The 23,164-nt window shown below is 36.6% G+C and overlaps 1 protein-coding gene across 4 annotated transcripts in view; it reads left to right on the forward strand.

Annotated features, from left to right (window-relative positions):
- Nucleotides 1-23,164, forward strand: part of ARHGAP15 (Rho GTPase activating protein 15) — a 315,622-nt gene that overhangs the window by 182,299 nt on the left and 110,159 nt on the right. For all 4 annotated transcript variants that reach the window (XM_085227838.1, XM_085227840.1, XM_085227841.1 and 1 more), the window contains one exon: nt 8,644-8,742. In XM_085227838.1, the coding sequence (XP_085083964.1) occupies nt 8,644-8,742 (99 nt within the window). The remainder of the gene's footprint in view (nt 1-8,643; nt 8,743-23,164) is intronic.

Consider the following 23,164-nt stretch of genomic DNA (forward strand, 5'->3'; position numbering starts at 1 on the left):
AAAATCAGTATTTGGTTACATATATCTGTGCTTAATATTTAAATTTAATACTTAATTTTTTCTGCTTTCCTTTGCTTTTGGTAGAAGCCTGTTCACCTAACATAGTCACTCAACATGCACCATGCCAATCAGTGTGCTGCAGAACTCCATTTCTTTTTAGGAAACGTGTGCTGGTATAGCTTGCTATTTAGAATGAGCAATAGGAAGTTCAGATGCTGTGCTGGCTAATTTCTTTTCTAGGGTAGGCTGGAATGCTTCCTGCTCTCTTCTCATTATTTTCCTAACTTGCCAACAAAATACATTTTTAACAACTTAAAATTTTTGCCAGTGAATAATAAATGCTTTGAATCAGGGTTCTTTTCCTGCCTCACTTTGGTCAGAAGTCACTTTCACATATCCTTAAAAAATGGTTGCTTGGACAAAAAGTGTTTGCGAGATCATTCCTGAAGTATTCTCCCTAGAAGCTGGTAGTTCACTTGAAGGTAGTAGCATGCTGACCACTAATAATGAAGCAAAGCCATGTTTTCAAATATTGTCTGGACTAATACTTTAAAAATTTACGCACTCCCAAATTATTATGCGTGAAACCCACAACTGCACATGCAAATTGACGGGAAAAAGGCATTTTGCCAGCAGCCCCTGTCAGTCTCTGGAGTGTGAGTTTTCCAGTGGTGTGTCAAAAATGGCAAGGGGTGTTGCTAGTGTGTGTGAAATTGGTCTGTCCTGAGCCAAGAGGCTGACCCCTGCCAGCACAAGCTGAAAAAGCCCAAGAGTTAAACTCCAGCTGGGCCCCTTGTCGGAAGAGAAAGAGGGGGCTTTGGGAATTAAGTTTGTATATATAAGATATGAGGAAAAATGTTCAGCAAGGTGTTTCTTCCTCTAAAGAAGTCTACAGGCATTATATGCTGTAATAGTGGACTTTTGCTTCTAACTTCCACAGCTGCTTTAAAAATGCCATAGATACAAACACATAGGCGTGAGTGTGCTCAACTTTCAGGATCTGACTTTAAACAATTGTACTGTCTGATTTCAGAGGATATTGCCTCTTTGAAGTACTCTGTGAGTTGAGGGTGGGATTTGAATGCATCCCATTAGTTTGTTTCAGTTATTATAGTAATAGAGTAGAAACTTACAGTCTTTTAATTTCTGGATTTAAGGGTGTGTGTTTTTTTTTTTTTCCCCTTTTTTTTTTTTTTTTTTTAAGTTTATTAAAGTGTGTCTGATAAATCTCCTATGGCGTTACATAGGGATCAGATGTGATCCCTGCTAACAAATCCAGATTCATTAGCATAACTCAAATCCATCCTCTAATATATCTCTCTAGGAAAGCCAGATGCATTTGATTTTGGCTACACATGTGTTAAGCTCTTGATTCACAAACATCGCTTGGTTCTACCTGAGATAATCTTCTATGGAAATCCAAGATGTATGATTTGGGGCGCAGAATTGGTACTTGGCACAGTTTTATTACTGAACTAATGTTACCATAAAGAAAACATGTCAGTTATATACTATGCAGTTTCATTAGGATTAGGTTTTGGCCATGCAAATGAGGCAGGATTCGTTAGCACAGCTTAATTCCAGTCTATGGTAAGTCTATGTGAAATGCACATTCGATAAGGTTCCTCCATTGTCTTCACCAGAGTTTATCCCTTAATCTGTTAAAATGTTATGAAAATGCAGTTGCAGTGTTTATACACAGACTACTTTAAAATGTTAATTTTTAGATTCACTTTAGAATATTATTAAGTCACAAAAATGCAAACAGCAAGTGAAAAAATGAGGAGATTGCCAAATTTTGTATTGTAAGATGCATCTATTTATTTTTTCTAAAGGTGAATGAAATGGCTGCAGATGCTTCTCAAAACTGTTTGCTTGTTTCTTAGGGGAAAAACTGTTAACGAATTTTTACAAGAAGAAATTCCTCCAGCTCTGAGAATGCTCATACTAACTTTTATCCCATAGGGAAATACTTCTGTCAGAATTGCAAATCCCTTAAAATAGGGGCTCATAATAAAAGTGTGTCTAAAGCCTTGCAGGACATCTCGGTACCAAATTTCTGACAAAGAGCTGTTCTGTGTGCTAGCGAAGAATTGATATAAATATCTATGAAGCGTGTGGTGTTAATTACTCTAAAGCAGTGGCACTGTAGGTGATGTGAAAACCTTCACTTTTCATCAAGTGCTATTCATATTTGCCAAGGGCACTATAAAGCTCTCAAATCTATATTGATTTTTTACATTGTATGTCACGTTGGAACCAAAACTCCAATAAATTTAACACGTAAATTATAGTCATGAGTAAATACATTTTAAGGTGGTAAGTTCACTTAAACACAGTTCTGCGAGCTGTTAGTCACTGATGTGTACACACTTGGCCAGAAGACTCGACACATTTCTTTGCATTAACCAAATTTGGGAATACAGGCTTCAAAATTAAATAGCAGTTTGATCTCCTGGGGTACTTTGTTCTGCCAACACTATTATCAGAAAATCTAGGAATTATGTGATTGTCATTTAACTCTTAACAAAACTTTGTTCTTGTACGATGTAGCAAATATCTGTAGTGAATATAGTTTAGTTGATATATTCTTTAGAATAAGAAATAGGTGGATGAAAATCAAATAAGGGAATGTGAGCAATGTGTAAATGTTAGTTGTTTGGTTTGCTACTACGAGAAGCCCATATGTGAAGAGCACATTGGCTCGATTTGTTGCAGTGGGCTGGTACATGGAGCTTTTCATGCTCCAGTGAGTCCTCCAGTGAAGATTGCCAGTCCTCACAGTTCATGCTCACACAAAATTTATTTGGTATGGAGGCATTTTGAATCATTTTTAAGGCAACGTGTAATGCAGTATTTTTGTGTACCATGTAAGGGGCCTATATGCACACTATGTTTGTGTGTATCTACATGCACATGAAGCTAATAATAATAAGAGGCGTGTTCCATGCCTGCCATTTTAACAATGTTATTTCAAGAATAGCTATGTTCAAATTTATATGCTAGGTCAGGGGTTCTCAGTTCCTTGGGATTGAAATATTCTCAGAATTTACAGAATCTGCACTAATATGCTAGAAAAATAATATATAAATCTTCTCTTTTAGAACTTCTTTATAGTCTATAATTGAACTTTGATCTTCATATTTGAGCACTGTCATGATTTAATATTATCCCAAATGAATTGCCAACCTTCAACTTGATATTGGCCAGCTAACTTCCTGATTTCTGAGCCTCTTTAGTTCAGCAGAAAAAGAAAAAACTTCTATGAAATGGTGACTTTAAAGCTACGGTAGTTGTACTGGCAATAGACTATCACAAAATGCACTAAATGATAAATAGATAATTAAAGGAAAACATTGCTAACAACTTATAAATGATGATGTGGGAAATGAGGACAATGCAGATGGCGAGAAACTCACCTAGAGTTTTGCTGTTGTTGGCTTTTTATTTCCAAGTATAGATAATGAAGGAAGTTTATAGAACTTATTTTCTAAGTTAAAGCAAAAAAACAAAATAAAACAAAACAAAAAATCAAACCCAAACCAAAACAATGTGAAAATTGCTGGTGAAAGGGACTAGTTGTGATTTGGCTTGATAGTCTATAGAACAAGGCTGAGCATATGTTGGTGGTTATGCAGATAGCAGTGCGAAGATCAACAGTTATTTCATTTCCAGACAAGGGAAAACGTCATAATTGTCTCAGTGGACCTTGGAGTAATTCAATGTGGTGAATGTAATGGTCATGAGAAATCCAAATGTAGAGATTAAGATTTCCTTTTTGATGTGTTCTGTAATTCTTCTGGGTTATAAAAAAATTTAGCAATTGATTTGGTGCCCATAATAATTTAGGAAAAATTAGGAAATATTTCTTTTGATTTACAGAGGCAGTGGGTGTGTCACAAGGATATTTCTCTCTTTGACCACCACATGGACCTTCTGATCTTTTTTTGAAACCCACTGGATGGCCAAACATTGGGCAAAGTGATATTTCCATTGACACTACTCTAATCATGACATAATGATCAGAAATCATTCACATAATTTAAAAGTATCTCATTTCTGAGACCGGCTTTAAGAAGAAGTACAGCAGCCTCACACTCTTTGAATTTAAATGAACTCTTGTCTCCAATAATACACCATAATTTCTTAAAAGAGACTGGTGTCTACAGTACTCTCTATTTTTTCTTCTTTTTTTTTTTTTTTTTCCTGAGAAAGTAAAACAAATCTTCTAGCTCATATGCCACTTAATAGTAACTGCTCACAAATGTAATTTTTATTTAATTGATGACCACCACAGATCAACGGTATATAGTAAATCTCCATGTTAAAAGGACTGGCAAGAATCCCAGCTAGCATAAATCAGAGGAGCTCTTTTGACAACCTTGCTGACTTCAGTCAGCTGAGAACCTGGCCCACTTATTGTGTAAGCATCGTGGTGTTAGTTGGAGTCCAGTCAGTGAAGAGCATGATTTTAATATCTGACTTGGTATTCTGGCTCTACTCTTGGAGCATCCAGAAGTTACCTATCAGAATGTGGTTCTTTCGACCACTTCCATTCTTCTTCCAAAAAATTAATTGCTATGGTGCTTACTGTCCTGTCTCCCTTACTGCTCATACCTCTTTTTTTTTTATTTTTTTTGGCCTATTTCTTTTCTTTTCCCCTTTTGCCTCCCAGCCTTCAAACAGGTACAAAGAAAGCAAACAACACAGATGTCAGTACAAAATTCTGGTAGTCCAGCAGTTCAAATCCAGATGTGGTGGAGTTCACTCTGCAAGTATTTGTTTCTGAAATGCAATTAACTACAAATTTGTAAAAAAAAATGGCCACGATACCATTATACCTTCTGTTGTGTCAGAATTTGAGATTCTGTCTGAGAATTTGGGATGTTAGCAATTCTCTACCCTTTTTTTTTTTCCTCATAAAAAGTACTGAAATATGAGTTCCTTCCCAGCGTGGCCACATCTCAACCATGTACACTAAAAAACAGTTAAACAATGACATTCTCAGTGAGGATGTGGCTTTTGCGATTTTGTTTTAATTGTTTCTTTTCCAGAAGTATTGTCTCTCCTAGGCTGGGATTCTGCAGCTCAGGATTAGTGGCTTTGCTGCAGCTTGTGAAAGCTGCTCAAAAACAGCAACTCTGTCAGGCTCAGGAGAACTTGAAGCTCCCCAGAACAAACAATTCATTGCAGCTGTAATCTTCGTTTTATATTATAGAACTTGTGAATGTCCGTTCCCTCCTCTTCTGGTGTCTCATTTTATATCTGTGTGCAAAGCTGTCACACACCCTACCGTTCTGAATAGGAGGTTGAATGCGTAGATACAAGGGATGCGTAATGTAAACCATACCACCAAACTTATTGTGAATATATTGCTCTTCTTAAAAATGCTTGTTGTTTTTTCATACTACAGTATTGACTAACTGTCTGTGTTTGATGTATGGTTTACCAGCCTGATGTAGACTTATGGTTAGAGCTTAACTTGTTAGTTCTGCTTTTGCAGCCAATTCAGAATAACTACAGATGCCCCAAGATATTAAAATTGACTGCTCAAATGGACTCAGTGTGGGAGTTTCATTGGTTTTAAATTGATAACAGCTGAAAGAGTGAATGATTAAAGCTGTATATGGGCATAGTATGCAGCTCCTTTGTACAAGCTCTTGTGAACAGAATCCACTGTATGGGAATTGCCTTTGTTCTAATAAAAGATATTTCTGAACAATTGTTAGTTTAAATTTTTAAATGATGAAACAAGAGCATTTCAGGAGCCTATAGAGGAAATAATTCCTGAGAAACTGGAATAACTCTGAGAAGATAAAGTGGATTTCTATTCAGAAGGGAGCATTTAAAGTTAAGTAGCATTCCATAAGGTGGTAATTGTGTCTATTTCCCAGGCATTTGAGTTAAATAAGCTGGATAGGAAACATAAACTGTCATAACAGGAGGTTAGAAGTGTTGTGTACGTCTTTTTTTTTTTTTTTTCCAAGTCATAAAAAATGAAGTTTTGAAGGGCTTTATCACAAATAAATCAAACAAGGGCTTTTTTGTTTCCTTTATCCCTTTGGGAGCAGTTTCTGTTCTTTGAAAAAATGTTCTGGATAGTTTCTCCTCAAACTAGATTTGAATATACATACTTATAAATATTTGTTTCTTATTCTTTTTATACCTTACTTACACATCAATCTATTGTACAAAAAATTAATAACTTACCATTCAGATAATGCCTCATTTTTAAAGTGCCGCACAAGCAAATATAAAGTGAGATTTCCCCAGCTATTCCCGTGACCTCTAAGAGGGTAAACATGGTGGTTGTAACTCCTGCAGTTCCCATGTTTATGTACAGAAACAGATCGAATAAAAATCCATTGGCTGAATATAGTCACAGCAACTGTGGCTTAGGAGCACCCAAAATTCAGAATATTTGGATGGCTCATTAGATTGACTACTTCAAAACTATGCAGTATGACTGTATCTGTATACTGAAGGGTTTGTGAAATGGGATTAAATCGTTTACTGGAGAAGGTACAGAACACACATCCAGAAGAGGGGTGATGAAAAGGTGAGAACTGCAGATCTGTTTTCAGATTTATCAAAATTTCCTCCCAGGAGCAGCGAATGTTCTGCATTCATATTAAAGAATGAAAGAGTAACTGCAAAATCCTGTAAGTGATTAAGAAGTGGTTGTAACAGGGATGTTGCTGAACTTCTTTGCCTTCATTTCCATTCAGTTCTTCACCTACTGTCCACCTAAACACAGTGCAGTTTACTCCCGAAATAGTTTACAAATATATTTGTTTTTTACTTCTTTTTAACATAATTTACATGGGAGAGCATTCCATCTTATGCAAAGAATTTGACAGGTCTCTGCTAAAACTAAAATAAAAAAAAACAACAATTAAGATGTCAAAAGAGGAAGTGCTAGTACTTTTTAATCGTAAATCTCTGTATATATAATTACCACTGAAGGCAGCTATAAATGTTTTATGAAGAATATGTAACCAGACTGTGCTTTGTCAGAAACATAACCCCAAAACATGTAACAGCCTGTTCGCTGATGCTTAACGCCGCACATGCACACAAACTTCCTCAGTGTTGTTCTGTGAACCCAATCCTGCATTCTTTCTGCAGCCAAAACTATGGCTAACTTAAATTCAGGCTTTGATGTGCTCTACCCAAATGCAGATCACATGCAGTGGGAGATACATTTGGTGCATATGCCATCCTCGTCGGTACGCTGAATAAGCTTCTCTGGTGAACTCCCGCAAAGCCTTCCCTATCTTGTTTCTCTGGTTGTTTTTCAGTCTGGGGTATTCGGAAAGCAAAGGCAGTCAAGCTGCCCACATCTATGCTCAGTAAGAAATAGCATTTGTTAATGACAGGAAGGTGAAGCTAGTGTCATTCCAAAGCAGAAAATGAACAAACAGAACTTGGCCTGGTAGCGTGAAAAAGCTGTGTTTCTTTGAGGAAGTACCATTCAAAGTGATTAAGGTGAAAAATGGTGGGATTGTCTATGGAGAAAATGTCCTGGTGCCACAGGAACTTGAGGACTGCAGGCACTCCTGCTGCTCTGGGAGTAAATCTGCTTGGTGGCTTTGCCCTGCAGAGCCCAACCTTGTGCTTGCTCCCCTCAACTGTCTTCAAAAACATTTTTGAAAGCCTCTATGCCAATTTTCAAAATGTATGCTGTTGAAATGCTATATGGAGACTGTCTTTTTGTATAAATGATGGCAGTACAGTCCTATTGTTTGAACATTTAACTGGCTACTATTGAACAGTTTTGTTCATCTGTTTGATTCATTTTGATCCTAGCTGACAACATCCCCATTACTGATGGCTCTTTTCATAATTTCTCAAACATATAGAGTGGAAATGAGGTGGAGGAAGCTAATTAGTTATCTGAAGAGTTTAACATGATTATACAGATATGTTTTAGGATGAGCACTCCGAGTTAATCAAAACTTTCACATGATAAAAATGAAAACATAGCATTATTGGGCTGAATGCTTATATATCAATGAAGCAACACGTCACCAGTTAAACTTGGTGTAACATATGCCATCCTCATCAAAAGACATTGAGTATCTTCCATGTTTCAAACAGGTAATTTGATGATTAAATATCCTATAAGGGTTAGATGAAATTATATTCTGAGTCCAAATGGTGCAAATTAATAAAGCTCATGCGCCCATATGGTGGTCTATGATGAGAGTGAAACTCCACATGCGTGGAAGAGGCTTGAGTGTCAAGTTGTATCGTTAGTTAATATTATGCAGGTTTTTGGATTGAATAAGATTATGGAGTGCTGTTTCAAAAATGGACTTCACTTCTTTATGATACATCCGTACAAATTCCAGAGACGGCAGCCTGCAAGCATTAAGATCATGGTATAAATGAAAATTTTAGCTTCAGCACAGTTGAGATATATGAGTGTTACTGCAAGTAAACATCAAGAGCTTTGTTACTGGGGTTGAAGCTAATGAGCATTAGGACTCAGAGAGGATTTGTCTCCAACTTTGTCTGCTCACCCTCCATACTTGAGTTTTTAATTGATATGCAAGCCCAGAAAAGAGAAAAACCCTACTGCTAATAACATGTTTAATGTATTGTTCTGTGTTTTTTTTTTTTTTTCCCCTCAAAATGTAGATCAAATTTTTGGCTCCCATTTGCACTTGGTATGTGAACATGAGAATTCTACGGTCCCCCAGTTTGTGAGACAGTGTATAAAAGCCGTTGAAAAAAGAGGTGAGTACCTTAGTATTTAACACTATATTTTGTTTCTCTGCTAATATGAAAAGTTTAACCTTGTAACTCTTCTCAAAAGACCAGAGTAGTCAGGGAGATGGTTCTACAATGTAGTTATGGATTGCACTACGTCCCACTCTATATCTTCATTTTCTTTATGCAATTAGAAATTAATAAAACCCATTAATGGTGATTCTTCCTTATATCTTCTCTGACATGTTGTTATTTTAGACTCTCTCCATGTAAGCACATGTTAAAAATTGATAAAATGTCAGCAACTTTCTTTCTGAAATCTCTGGTGAACATAATGCCGACATGTTTTAGTAAGTTCTGAATTGTATTTAATGAAAATTAATGTTCTAATGTGACCACCAAATTTTATTTTTTTAAATGTATGCAAGAACCTAGTTTTTCTTGTTACTTTAAAAAGTATTGTAAGGATAATGGAATGAGTATTCATCCTCATTTGAAGTTTTGATTAATTTAATAAGAGAGACTTTCTTAGTAGAAAAAGATGTGCTTAACACCATTGCCTTCCTTCCTTCCTTTTGGCTGTATCTTCTCTCACTGAAGGTCATTTTCTTTGGAAGGTACATGCGGTAGATGCAGAATCTTAAAATGTATTGTATAAAAATGTGAGGCTTCATCACCATCTGTTACGAGTTTACAACTTGTTCCAGGGATCTGGGGAAACATATATCTTGCAAAAGATAGAAAATTTATTTTCAGAATAAGACTGGGTGAACCCATTGTCACTGCCATATACTGGAGTCTCAGAACAAAAGAACCAATGATAAATAAAAAGACATTTAGACCCTTAACCACAAAGGAAAAGGCTATTTTAATTCCATCATTGCTACCTGATTTTATAATGAAAGGTGCAATAAAACTACCCTGGAGTTTCAAACTCTGGGAAATTCATGCTTTAATTATACAGCAAAGAGAGCACTGGGATATTACTACTCCCAGAATGATTGGCAGGAAGTCAGAGACTAACAAACTGGAGACCGCTCGGTAGGGGGAGATGGTAGCATTGGTTTCTTGGTGGAAGACTAGAAGATGGATGAAAGAAGAGGGATAAAGAAAAGGGATAAATGAAATGTAAGAAGGGCTATTAATAGTGGAGGAATTGTAAGGAGAAATTCAGAACTCGACATAGAAAGGCAGAGATTACATGATAAAAATGCCACACCATGTAGAACATTTCTGATTGACTGCTTGGTTCTGAACTTAGCACGGGTTCTCCAAAAGATGCATTAGATTTTATGGATGATCTGTGGTCTCTGATCACTGCTCCAGAAGTAAGGCCAAAGGTCTCTGCACTGCTGAACCGTAATAGAAAAATCCAAGAAACCTCATTAGATGTTTATTGTCTGTATGAAATATGCACAGAAGAAAATATCACCAAATTCATCCTTTGGAGTATTATTCTATTGTACATGTGTTTCCTTCAAACTTGCTATAACACAGAGGAAGTCCATCCCTTTTACATACACACTTCAGTCTACTGTGTATGTACATAAAAACTAATCATGTGGCATGAGATAAAAATTTTAAATTGATCACTGTATTTATGAGTATAGATCTGATATACAATTTTTTATATTATCATTTTCTTGGATCAAGATGCGTGCATTTACTCACATTCTATTTACTCAGAGTGTTGTTTTTACTAAGTTCTGGCATAAACTATCTCAGGACAGCAGTAATTTATGTGAAGTTAAGTCCAATGTTTATGCAAGCTTCTGATGACATTTTATACCGGGGTTGGTATTAGGAAGCAGTATGTGGAGGTGCCAAGTCTCCCGGCATGGCTGAGACTCAACAGATCTGAAGTCCTCCTCTTAATGGCCAGATACGCCTCCAGCCAAGATACTCAACTGCAGAGTCATGGGAAATACTTATGTACCAATTATGGGAAAGGCACATTTAATGAAAACTGTATGTTTACTTTCATAGTCTTAGTAAGATGGCCTAAATACTCAGTACAGCTGGCATATTGGCTGTTGAAAGAAAGCTTTTTTTTTTTTTCCCCCAAAGTTGCTTTTTTCCTATTTAGAAAATATATCATCTACATAATGTAACTGTACCAAAAATGTTACTTGTGTGTTTCATTTACTGAAAAGGATTACTGGGAAAAAAGATTTTAGGGGACTAACCCTAAATGTTGCTTACAAAATACTTTGCTGTATGGTTGTGTTCTTATTTATGAGCTCATAGTTTTAATTATTATTTATATTGATTTTTCTTGTGTGTGTGTGTGTGTGTGTGTGACTTTTTAAAACATTATCACTGTGCACAGAAAGTAAGATCTGAATAAGCTATATTAATTAGTATATGTTCCTGTGTGGATGAGGTTACATACAATAGCCAACTGTACTAATATTCTCCCACCACAGATTAAAAATGTAGAGGGTGTCATTAATTGTTGGCAAGATTTCCTGTTTAGTTACACTATTTTAAAATGAATATCTACATTGAAATCAGAAGAATTATTCTGATCTTTTTCTGCAACTTAGATCAGATTTTGGTTGTTTGTCCCCTAGGCTATTGTTTGCTCATTCACCACTTCAGGACAGAGGTGCTTTATAAGGTCTAGTATAAAATTTCTCACTCCATAATGCATATTTATCTGTCCAACAAGAATGCATTTGTTCAAGAGTGAATTCCATTTTTTTTTCAGCTTCTTTTTGTGTTTTTTGAAAGAAAGCTGGAAAGCAGAGGGTCTTTATCCATTCAATCAGCCATCTTGCAGAGCTGGTAGTGGAGTTTAATACAGACAGCAATTAAATATGTACACATTTATGTAAACTTGAAAGTTAATTATCTCTTTTTTTTTTTTTTTTTTTTGAGTGGGGAGAGAAAGCAACGTGTGTTTTTTTTTTCTTCATTTTTCGTTTATGCATTCACAAATGTTGATGAAATTTGTGCCTTGAGTACTTAAATGTACAGATCTGTGCCACTAAAGCCAAAAAACATTTTCTCAAAGAGTGTTGGACCCTTGGCACTGAATGCAGTGTCCCTGATAGAAAAATCAGCTGAGTATATGATGTGATCTGGAAAAGGAATAATTTTGAACCATGCATCAGTCAGGTTGAAGAAATACAGTGGCTGCTCAAAGATTTCTAGCATTTCACCTTGTGCTTTCTCAGGGGCTTGAAGGGAAAGTTTTTCAGAGAACAGTGTATCCATGTGGGTTTTTTGGAGCGCATTCTGTTTGCCACCAATACCTACCTTGGATAGACCTTGAGCTGTTCTGATCTGCTGACCTGCTCCTTTCAATCCATGCTCGACCGTGTCACCAGGAGGTATCATGTAGGAAGCATCAAGCCCACAGAGCTGAGTCTGCGACAGTCCTCCCTGCACAGAGTTCATGTGCCATGTGCTCCTGCCAAGGGTGGGGTCCATTGCAAGACTTCTGGTGTTTCCAGGCCAGATATGATTTCCAGTCATTTCTTGAGTCTCTTATTTATTTTGTTATATACGACCCTTTAAAAGTCCTGGCTGATTTTTGCATTTTTTAAAGTAAGTGAAAGGCACGAGTAGAACGCATACAAAAAATAAAAATACCAGTCTGCATTGTAGCTAAACAAAATGCCATCTAGTACTTCTCACAGTAAAGTTTTATTGTGTGAAAGTAGCCTGATATGAAACTCTTTTCCAGGGATGATCATCTGACTGTGTGTCTAATGACAGAGTAAATGAACACCCCAGTTCATTTAAGTCAGTATCCTAAAACTACTGGGGGTATCCAGTATACTTCAGATTTTGTAAAGAAATACAGTACTAATGCTCCAGGGAAATATAATTTAACTTTCATCTCTCTTTTGAAACGTCCTTCATTGTCTCCCTATATTCCCAAATCCACATTAGTGCTCTCAAATCAGCGTATATGCCTTAAAAATGACACTGCAGGCAGCAGATCTCATGATTACAGGTACAGTTTTTGTTCTAAGCTGGACATTGTAGACATTGTTTTCTGTTGCTTTTCTTGGAGCACAGGATGCTCTGACAGGAATGATACACAAAATTACATATTTGATTCAATGCCTAAAAGCCACCCTGGGATCCATAACCTTGCTTAAAGATTTAAGGAAGACCTTTAGTCTACTTCTGAGGAGGTTCTTAGCTTAGAAAACTTTATCTTTCAACTTTACTTCTTAGCAGCTGTTATGTTTTTTTGCTGTCGTTTGTTTGACAGGATCCAGTTATAGGTTCCGATGTCTGTTTAAAGAAACAGGGAGGTTGTTGGCTTTAAAATTCCCTTACTGCTTGTGTGTTCAACATTTTCCCAGGCTTTTCTACATAGTTTGCCAAGTAAAGGGACTGACCTTTTGTAGCAAACACTTTTTCATTTCTAAATGCTCACTTTGATTTTTGTCCCATTTTATGCTCATTCCAAACTGTTTACAACCCACTAAAAATGACTGTGAATTATATGTTTGTGTAATGGATTCCTTTTGTGGTTGGAGTGGAATGTTTACTTTGAACAATTAGTTATCTTTGGGCAGATTATAGTGACCTGAAAAAAGAATGGCTAAAATTATTATAGTACCTTAACTATTTCCTTTTGTTATCTTCTCTGTTTGGCCAGTGTATTATTTACTGTGTTTCACTGCCGTGAGTCCCAGTTTACAGATCATGTTAAATGAGAACGGTGACAAAAACCCCAGATAGTGGGGAACTCATCCTGAGGGGAGGGCTTTTGCTTGGGTTGGGCTGGGTCCTTGAACAAGGCTTCAGAAATGACCATTAGGCCCTGAGAGGATGGATGGGTGCACAGACTTCAGGGGACACAGTGGTGAGAAAAGTTTTAAGTTGAAAACCAGATTTTTTTAAATGCATCCAGAGTTTGACACCTCAAAGCATCTAAAATAGATACCCGGTTTGGCCTTAACGACAATTTGATTAGGCATGTTATTGTAGGATTGCACACATACTCAAAGTCTCATACGCCAGAATCTTTAGTGTTTGAGAGAGAAAATGTCTGGAGCAAAGATAAAGTACCTTATGGAGTGCAGTAAAGAAATACAGTCATCTTCATGAAGACAAACGAAGATTAAAAAGGTATTTTAAACTATCTCACCTCCCAAATGCCATTCTGCCCTGTGACAGAAGGTTGTGTCCTTTCATCTGTTTTATCTCTTAATCTAAATGCTAAAGTGCAGCTAAAAGCACTTTAAAACCTATCTATATTAAAAAAAAAAAAAAAAAAAGTGAAAAATTACCTTCTAAATCATATACTGCTTTAAAGGTAGTCAGTATTCTGGTAGAAAGTTTACATAGAGAGGTTCACTTATCTTAAGGAATTAAGAAAAGAGGAAATGAGTTTTAGAAACATGAAGTATTGTGAATATACTTATATAGCTAGGAAAAAAAAAAAAAAAGAGTATAGTTTAACAGTATCTCATTTTCTAATGGAAGAAAACGTGGCATAAAACTTGAAAAAAATCCCAGACGCCTCCAAACACTGATCATTGATGGCTCCCATGTGGAATCATGCATTTTGGCCTGGTGTGCTGAGTAGGTTATTGGAGAGAGGTGGGGATAACAGAAGACACGAGGCCCGTTCAGCCAAGGTATTTATCTACTCTGATACTCCATATTAATAGATTTGTGTTCAGTGATTTGATCTTCTAGCGTGTGTTTAGCTTAAGCAATTTGGTAGCAAAGTTCCCAGTCCCAGTCCCGAAGACTCAAAGAAGGCAGTTGGAGAGTACTGGGTATTTTTGCCTGAGTATGTTCACCATCATCATTGAGCTTCCATTAACCATACAGTGTTCCTGGGCTACTTCCCAGCACAATTAGACCAAACCCATCAGACAGTGGTAAGAAGAATAAGTTCCAACACGATTTCATTGAGAAGGGCAGCCTCAGGAAATCCATCCTGGTCACAGTGCAGCTTTATACTTCTGCCTGAGTGTGGGATTGCTCTCCCGTAGCAATTGGCCCCTGCACAACCATTGAAAAAGTATTTTATTTGTATTTTCTCTATCATAAATTTTGCACTGCATATTTCTACCCTTAGAATAAGAAATTGTTCGTGAATAGTAGTTTGTTTCCTACAAGGTCATTCACTGCTGTTCTGTACTTATTTTCTTCTAGAAAGGTATTTTCCAGTCTCTTTTCCTTCTCCCAGGCCTACACATGCTTCCTTGCTTACTGTAATATAATTTTACATACTGTTTCCAGTGGCTTTAGCATTCAGTACCCTCAAAGTACAGAGATCATATTGCCCCATCAAATGATCTGAGCTCCCAGTTCTGCTAATTTTGTTCTGTTCATTCTTTCCCACTTTGGGATAATCTATTATACTTGGATCCAGGCACGCACCAAAAGCTAATACTTCCATGAAGAATGTGCAATTTGTACTGTTTAGCTTGTGATGAGATTCCTAAAGTCTTTTATGATTCTGTCTTGTTCCAAGGAGACTTCTGCTCCCAACGTTTATAAGCACTGAATTTAAAAAAAAAAAAAAAAAGAGTAAAACAAACTGATAAAAAAAAAATTAGAGACACACAAAAGTATCCAGCAGTTCAGCAGATAAAGCATTTTTCCAGGGAATTCTAGTGGGTTGAAGAAAACTGTTTCTGAGGGCATTGAACTATGTTTACTTTAAAGTGGCCAACAAGCATAAACTTAAACGTACAGATGAATGCAAGAGTAAGTGACCAAGTTCTGAAAAAAGCCCTTGTAAGTTTCTGATTTAAAATGTTGTTGTGTTTTTCTTCATCTTCTTTTGAGCTGAAATTAAGAGCAGTTGAATTTAGTGCAAGCATATTGGCAAGCTTTCCCTGCCCCGTTCTGTCTTCAGGCTCAGGCAATCCCACTATAGCCACCTTTCTTAGAGCAAGAGCCAGTTAATAGCGTTGTGCAAGGTCCAAGTCAGAATTGGCTCTGACGGGTATTCACTCTGGGGCCTCTGTGTCTGCTAGAAAGCCACATTCCGAGTTAGGAAAAATATCGAGAAGTGTCAACAGGAAACATCACGGAAGAGTGTACAAGACAAATTAGAGAAGAGGAGACAACAGCAGAAAAAAAAAAAAGAAAAAAGAAAAAAAAAGCAAAGGAAAAAAAAAAAGAGAGAGCCTTGCAAAGACAAGACACAAAAGAGAAAATAAATATAAAAATTCCAAAAGCATCTACTCAGAAGAAGCCGTAAAAAAGATAGGCAGTTGAGCCAGTTGCTGTATCTGTCATAGCTACCTGATACCTGTTTCACTGATTAATCTGTTCTAGAGAGATGTATCCATTTCTATGAGAAAGAGGGAATTTGTATTTTAAGCCTTGCCAGTAACAACAAGCAGACACTCAGTGTGCACCAGAGTAACTTCTGCTATGCCTGGGCCAAATTCATGCCTTGGGTAATTTTATTGCTTTTACTGGAATTACACCAGAGATGAGTTTGGCCTTTTGCCTTTTTCTAGCATTGTATAAGATATCTATTAGTGAACACGTAGAAGGAAACAGGGCATTTTGTCTTCACAATTTTCCATAAAATCTTTTTCAATAGACATCATAAATAAAAGAAACCACTTAATCTATGGAACGAAAAAGAATCAAACAATATTTTCTCGATATTAAAATAATGTTAATACACTTTGTAAATCAAATAGTTGAGGTGTACATCCAAACACAAAAAATCTAGAGAAATGTAAAGCCAGCTGACTGTAACTGCTGCTCACTCTGTGCCACTAAGCACATGAAGGTCCTGATGTACCTCCTGCTCATGTTGAAGGAAGCACACACTTGAGGATATCCACCTTTGAGTCATAGAAGAACTAAATAGATAGATAAGTAAATAAATAACAATAAATCTCCTCTTATCCTCCTGAAATGCTGAGGATGTGAGGCATCATGTCCCAGTTCAATGCATGTACCCTCACAAGCAAGGATCTGGCAGTATTTCCTCTGCAAACCCCATTAAGTCAGACTTAGGAGTTCAGCCATTAATGGAACACTTTGGGCTATCACTTGGTAAAATAATTCTGGCCTAGAGATGCTCACAAGGTAAAAAAGTTTAAGTCCATTAAGTTCTTTTTTTTGGGGGGTGAAAGGTAGCTGTATGTTCAGATTCTTTCAGCATCCCCATTCCTTAAATTTATGGATTTTAAAGGAAATAATGAAAGGGTAATTCCACACTGTGGACTAATTACTATTCCTGTTAAAAATATAAAAAATTACTACAACTACACTATGCTTTTCAGAGAAAAAAAAGTGTTATTGCAATAAAGGAGGAGGCAAAAAGTTTTCCTGTCTGTGTGTAACATGATGGAGTCAGTTAAAATATCCTGCTTTCTTTTTTCTGCCTGCAATTCAAGAGAGCAAATAACTGCAGTTGTATTTTATTACTTCAATTATTTGCTGAAGCAGCTTGTGTTACATCAATGTTTTAACCGTATAATATAGCAGCCTAATGGGATGGATGCCTAAGTGAGAGAAATTGTATCAACAGAAAGCTTCAGGAGCAAAGCAGAGGGCAAAGCAAGACCAGCTTAAAAAGGAGACGTTATGGTAACGGTTTCTCTTCTTTAAGAGAAGGTTTTTTTAAAAAAAATTATTTTACTCCTCTGAATTTATTAAGTTGATGTTGCTAGCAATCTGGCAACTGAAACTTCGCTAAATTTGCTAGTGCATGAGAACCCCCCCCAGGAATCAACAAGTCTATAAAGACCTCCGGTTGTGCATTTGCTCGGCAGATTGTTTCATTTTAATCAGTATCTTCACAGATGATGGATGTAATTATATAGCAAACCAACTTCTTTTTGTCTTCACACAGACAAACAATGCCCACTGGTTTCAGTGGAATGACATGGATGTAAATGAGAGCAAAATGTGGCCATTTTGTTTTATAACATAGCAGAACCACATCGCTTCGATCCCAAATACCTCCAGACAGACTGACTCAGTTCTCAGTGTCTCCTATACACCTTTTTTTTTCTGGTGCCAGAGATGATACATTTGAAGTAATTCTAATTCTGGGGATACAAGTACTGCTACTAGGAAGTGCTTTCTCATGTTTACTCTACTTAGTAATTGATATAAGTAATTTCATTGTACAGTTCCTGAGATCAGTTCAGTAGAACAAAAGTAGACTTCTCTTTATGGAAGTGAATAACTCCGATGTTATAGTCAATTGATGTTCTATGCAATGTTGTGTTGGATCAGGGTCTTAAACTTGTAGAAACATCGTAAATGTATTCGGATCTGAAATGTAAATATGCAGATTTTCTCTCAGGATTTCAAAAAAAAAGGAACAAAAATTTGGTCAGTTACTCATATTGTGGACCATTACAGGTGATACTGAGGCTCTTAACATCACCATTAAACCTTCTGAAACAGCAGCAAAGTGATGAATCCTCTTCAAGTTCTCTTTGCTCAGAAAATAAAAAAAAAAAAGTCCTCAAAAGAAAGGGTCAGGCTATTCTATGCCTCTTCACCCCGTCTTCCCAGGAAGTTTTCCCTACTATTTCTAACTGTATGTTTCAATTTGTCAGTCCTGACATGGGGTTACGTGACATAGCGCACCAAAGCGGCTGCCACCACATGGCTTTTCCCGTGCCAGCAGCAACCACACAATGGTGTTGGAGGTACCACAGCTCTTTGTTTACTTAGAAGTGAAATAATTTTGATGAGTGCATGGTATCAGTTAGCAAGTGTTGAGTTCTTTATGGTGATATTGCTCATGTTGTTTTAAATGGAAAACGGGTAAGCTCAGAAATCTTTAATAAGAAAAGTTTCTTACTGTACTTTGAGAGATGCCCTGTGGAGCCACTAGAACTAAAAATCTGTCAGTGTACATGGTAGAAACTTTGTTTCATGGCCCTCTAACTCATATGATTGAGATTAAATTGAACAAAATCTTGGCACAAAGTTTGACAGTCGAGAAGCATTCCTCTGTTTGTGTGTATGTGTGTGTGTGAGAGAGAGAGATGGGGAGGCAGAGAAGGGGAAATTTAGCAGTCACTCAGTGTGAAATTATCAGGTGCCACATATTTTTAATAAACTTTAATAGGAAGATAAGGTACAACATCTAATGAAAACTGCTTTCGCTTTAAGATAGGTAAGCATCTACTCCAGCTAATTTACCACTGAAAATAAAATCATTCAAATTTTCTAACCCAGCTACACCATAAGCCAGACTCGAACCCACATAGGAAGAAGGCAAATTCTGGAAAGGCTGGTCTCTGGGCATTCAGGTTTTCCTATCTTACCACTAAAACAGAGGAAGTCACAAACTGCTTATTTAATGCCTATGTGAACTGGGCTGTTCTCATAACACCGGTAGGTCAAGCAATGCAGCATTTTGCTTAATTGCCCTTCTACCTTCACTGATCAAAGACATGATTTGTTTAGGTATTTTGCAAACAGTCACAATATAATGACATTTGCAAAGAATCTGGATTTGTACACCAGAAATTGTTCCTGGTGATTTCATTTCTTATCTTTATTTTACTTGTATTTTTGTGTTCTGGTATGTCATGCACTGAAAACACAAAGAGCGCAACTTACAGTACGAGTTTGTGTTCAAATCTGAGCAACTCTCGTGGATGTTTCTATCGTAAATGTCTTTAATATTTACTGGAATTTTGACTAAAGAGGGAAATTAGATATGGAAACCACTGTATGCCAACTTCTTTCCAAGCCCTCAGAAACACCAGAAGGTCTGTGTGAACCCTAATAAAAGGGTTGAGATTGGATTTCCACCTTCCTTACGTCATTCCTTGTTGCACTCACAATTAAGACACAAAGGCAAGGATTTAAATAAAAATTCTTCCCGTAGCTTCAGAATTTAAGATAATTATCTTCCATGAAAATATCAAATGATGCTGATATTTATGCCTTTACTTCACACTGAAGTCAGCTAGGAGATATGCAATGAATTTATTCCAATCGAATAGGTTTTTTTCTTCTCAGAATCAGTATTTTTTCTTGATTCTTTGCAAGTCTCAGATATGTTTCAGTAAAGTTATTTGTATTATTTTGTATTTCCTTGCAATTGTTTTTTGTTGTTGTTGTTTGTTTGTTTCTTTGCTTTTTTTCTGAAAACAGAAAGTAATTTGCTCCATCTCAGATTACACATAAAAATCTCTTTTCAGGAGTTCCTGAAGAATTCATATATGAGTCTTGAACCATTTTAATACAATATGCGTTAGCATGCTTGTCAATTAACTTCTAGTTCTTACCACTGTTTGTAACCCAGTTCAGGATTTCTGTGTTTTCTGTAGGTGTGCTGACTACACGTTTTACTAAATGTTGCTTTGGTGATCAGATTCTGCCCAAATGGAATGGAGGCAGGAAGTCATTTTAGTGACCTGAGCCTCTTTACAACAGTAATTGTAGTCAAAATTATAACAAAAATAAGATATATAACTAGAGTTCTGCAGCTAAGAGTTAAAAATAATGGAAAAGCATGTCAGCATGGAAGGCTTGAGTCATGTTAAACTTAATGTTCTACCTTTTTTGTGTACTACTGCTACTTAGTGTCACAGTTTCATAGTCATACTTGTCAAATATGCCATATTTGCTAAATATGATTTTTGCTGCTCACTTGTCAAAGAAAGTCGTAAACAGAGGTTTATCATACCAAAGAAGGTATAAGAGAGTTCAGTGTAATCCCATGATCATAATCATTAGTGTGTCTTTAAAAGTATGAGGTACACTGGGAAAGATATTATTAAACTAGAAACTGTCTATGCATATACATGCACACACCTTTGTATTACCACACTTATATGTTAGTCAGATATGCAATGCTAAAAATTCAGTCGGTTGGTGTTAGATTGCCATATCTATATTTATCTTCCAAGAGAGTCTGAGTTCCTGCATAGGCATGTGCTGTAACACCTAAGGTGTCTGATAAGGTGCCACAGCCTTAAGAATATCATTTTTAAATATTTTTTTTATTTTTTTTTCCACTTAAACACTAAATAGAAAGACAGATGCCTAGAGTATTATATTAAAAAGTAAATACTGTTATTTGATGCACACAGGAGCCCAAACTCCATTATTTGAGCAAAGTTCTGCTAGCACAGTCCTCCTGTTAGAAATCCAGAATTGAACTGGTCTAATTTCTGACCATACAAAACATATTCAGCCTTCTGTATTATGCAATGAAACAAGTACTGTCAAGTGCCTAGCTGCTATTTCTTTAACTATTGCACTACAGTCGATAAACTCCATATTCGAATGCCATTGCAATGCACCTCGGCTGCAGAAGGTGCCCACAAATGGTTACAGGAGTCATTCCTGGACACAATAACTTTGAGACATCTGAGCTTGAACTGAGTATAGCTGTGATCCATTAGAAGGTAGAATACAGGGCATATGTGAGCCCCTCAACTATATCTAAAAAGCAAGGAATGATGGAAGAAGCTCTCCCGTGTCTTTCAACTTCCATCCTAAATATCTCTATTTCATCCTAAGTCTCATATCCCAGTCACTATCCTGAAAAAAACTCTTTGCCAAGCAAAGGTACTATGGTCCAGAAAATGTAAGCTCCTTACCCATTTTGGCGGAAGATTATGTGTGCCCAAATGTACAGTTCTTCCACTTCCAACCATTAAAAGTCCAATAACAGCAATACTGGTCAGGATGGGGAGGTGACATTACTGAGTTCTAATTTAATCTCTCGCTATTATGAAAGATGGGAAAAGATTTGTCCCTACTCGCACTAAATTCTCTTTAAAGTGAGCTTTGGGAGTAGGAGATGTTTGGAGAATTGTTCTGTCCCTTAGCTTTTAACCACAGCTCCTACTGGTGTCTGTGGACTTGAGGGAAAGTCCTATATAGTCCTAAGAACAGAGATAGACCCCCCACGTGCAATTTCCCTTAGTACTCAGATGTTGCTCAAAAAACACAGGCATGATGTTGGTGATGATGGATCCCAAAACGAAGCACAGATTAACCAAAGTGGGAGTATTTAACAAAATGCATAAATTTCTTGTAGGCTACTGTCTGTAACGAGCAGATTTTTTGCCAGTTTAGGGATCATAAGTTACAGCTGGCTTTTTCTGGAATAGTTTATGCTCTTGACCCTCCTCGGCTGCGTAGCCAATGGGGAGTTGTCAGGCTACATGTGTTTTCAAACTTCTTTCAGCTAAATCAGAAATCCAAGAGCAAAATACAGCTCTCAGCAGTATCATGTGGAGTTGTGACACTCCCTGAAGGGCTCGGGGTCCATAAACCAATGAATGGATTACAATGAGGCATAAATGTAGTATTTTCATCCATGACAGATATAATCTTGTGCCTGTATTTTTCATGTTGCTTAACTCTTTCAGATCATAATGTGCAGTAGAAAATGTCTTATAATGCACACTGCAGTAAATATCAGTCAAGTATGCTTTATTGCTTAGCTCTACATGTTTCCAGAAGTTAACAGGCACAGCTGGGATGTAAGAAATGGCAATGTTGTATATATTTCTTGAACATACAAAATACCTTGGCTCTCTTCTCCCGCCACTCAACATTACATCCCCAGCTGTTCCAAACATGTCACATACTGAATGAGTTTTTCCATCATCAGCTTCTCCTGAAATGATAACCTTTATTCAAGCTTTCATTCTCCCTAAATTAAACTGTATTATCCACATTCTCATTGCATTCAAGTTAGACTACATTATACATATATAAATATATATATATATAGCATATATTGCATGGCACAGAGTAGTAGAAATGCTAACTAATGGAAGGTGGTAAACTGCCATTAGTAACTGGATCTAGCAGAAAAAACTCAGTACTAGTATTTAATGTCTTTTGATCCTCATTAAAAGGGCTCAGACCTCTCTACCTGCAATTTCCTTCTGTCAGAACACACAGTATGTATGATATTGCCACAGTATCAAGCAAGTAAGAATGGTCAGAATGGACTGATTAACATGGATGAGAAATAATAACTGCAGTGAATGACAACAAATAGGAGTGGTGAAGGAGGTATTAAAATAGAAAACAAACAACAACAACAACAACAAAAAAAAATCATGGAATTAAATACTAATGTGTTACAGAGAGAATGAATATTTCCAAACATTCGGTAATTTTTGATATTATACTGCATTGCATCAAATAAGACAATGTCATTTTCTTTTATATTGCCATTCCATTTAAACCAGTGAGCAGCGTGTGTACTTGAAGTCTGTATTTGGTAGGGATTTTTTCCCTTTAGCATAAACCTCGTTGATTTAAAAAGTGAACAAAGATGAATCAGGTGGTAAATATATTCATGTAATCATTTTCATTAATAAGCCGTTATAAATAATAGAGGGAAGGTTTTAAGTGTATAATTTTCTGTAGCACAATTGAGATTTTTCCACATCTTCAGCAGTAAGTTAATTAGAATCACCTGCATTTTCTTGGGCGGACACCAAATGGATTGCAAACAAAAACAGATTAAAATAGCTGTAGCTCATGGCATACA

The sequence above is a fragment of the Meleagris gallopavo genome, chromosome 7 (genome assembly GCF_905368555.1).
Source record: "Meleagris gallopavo chromosome 7, MGAL_WU_HG_1.1, whole genome shotgun sequence".
Taxonomy (NCBI): Eukaryota; Metazoa; Chordata; class Aves; order Galliformes; family Phasianidae; genus Meleagris; species Meleagris gallopavo.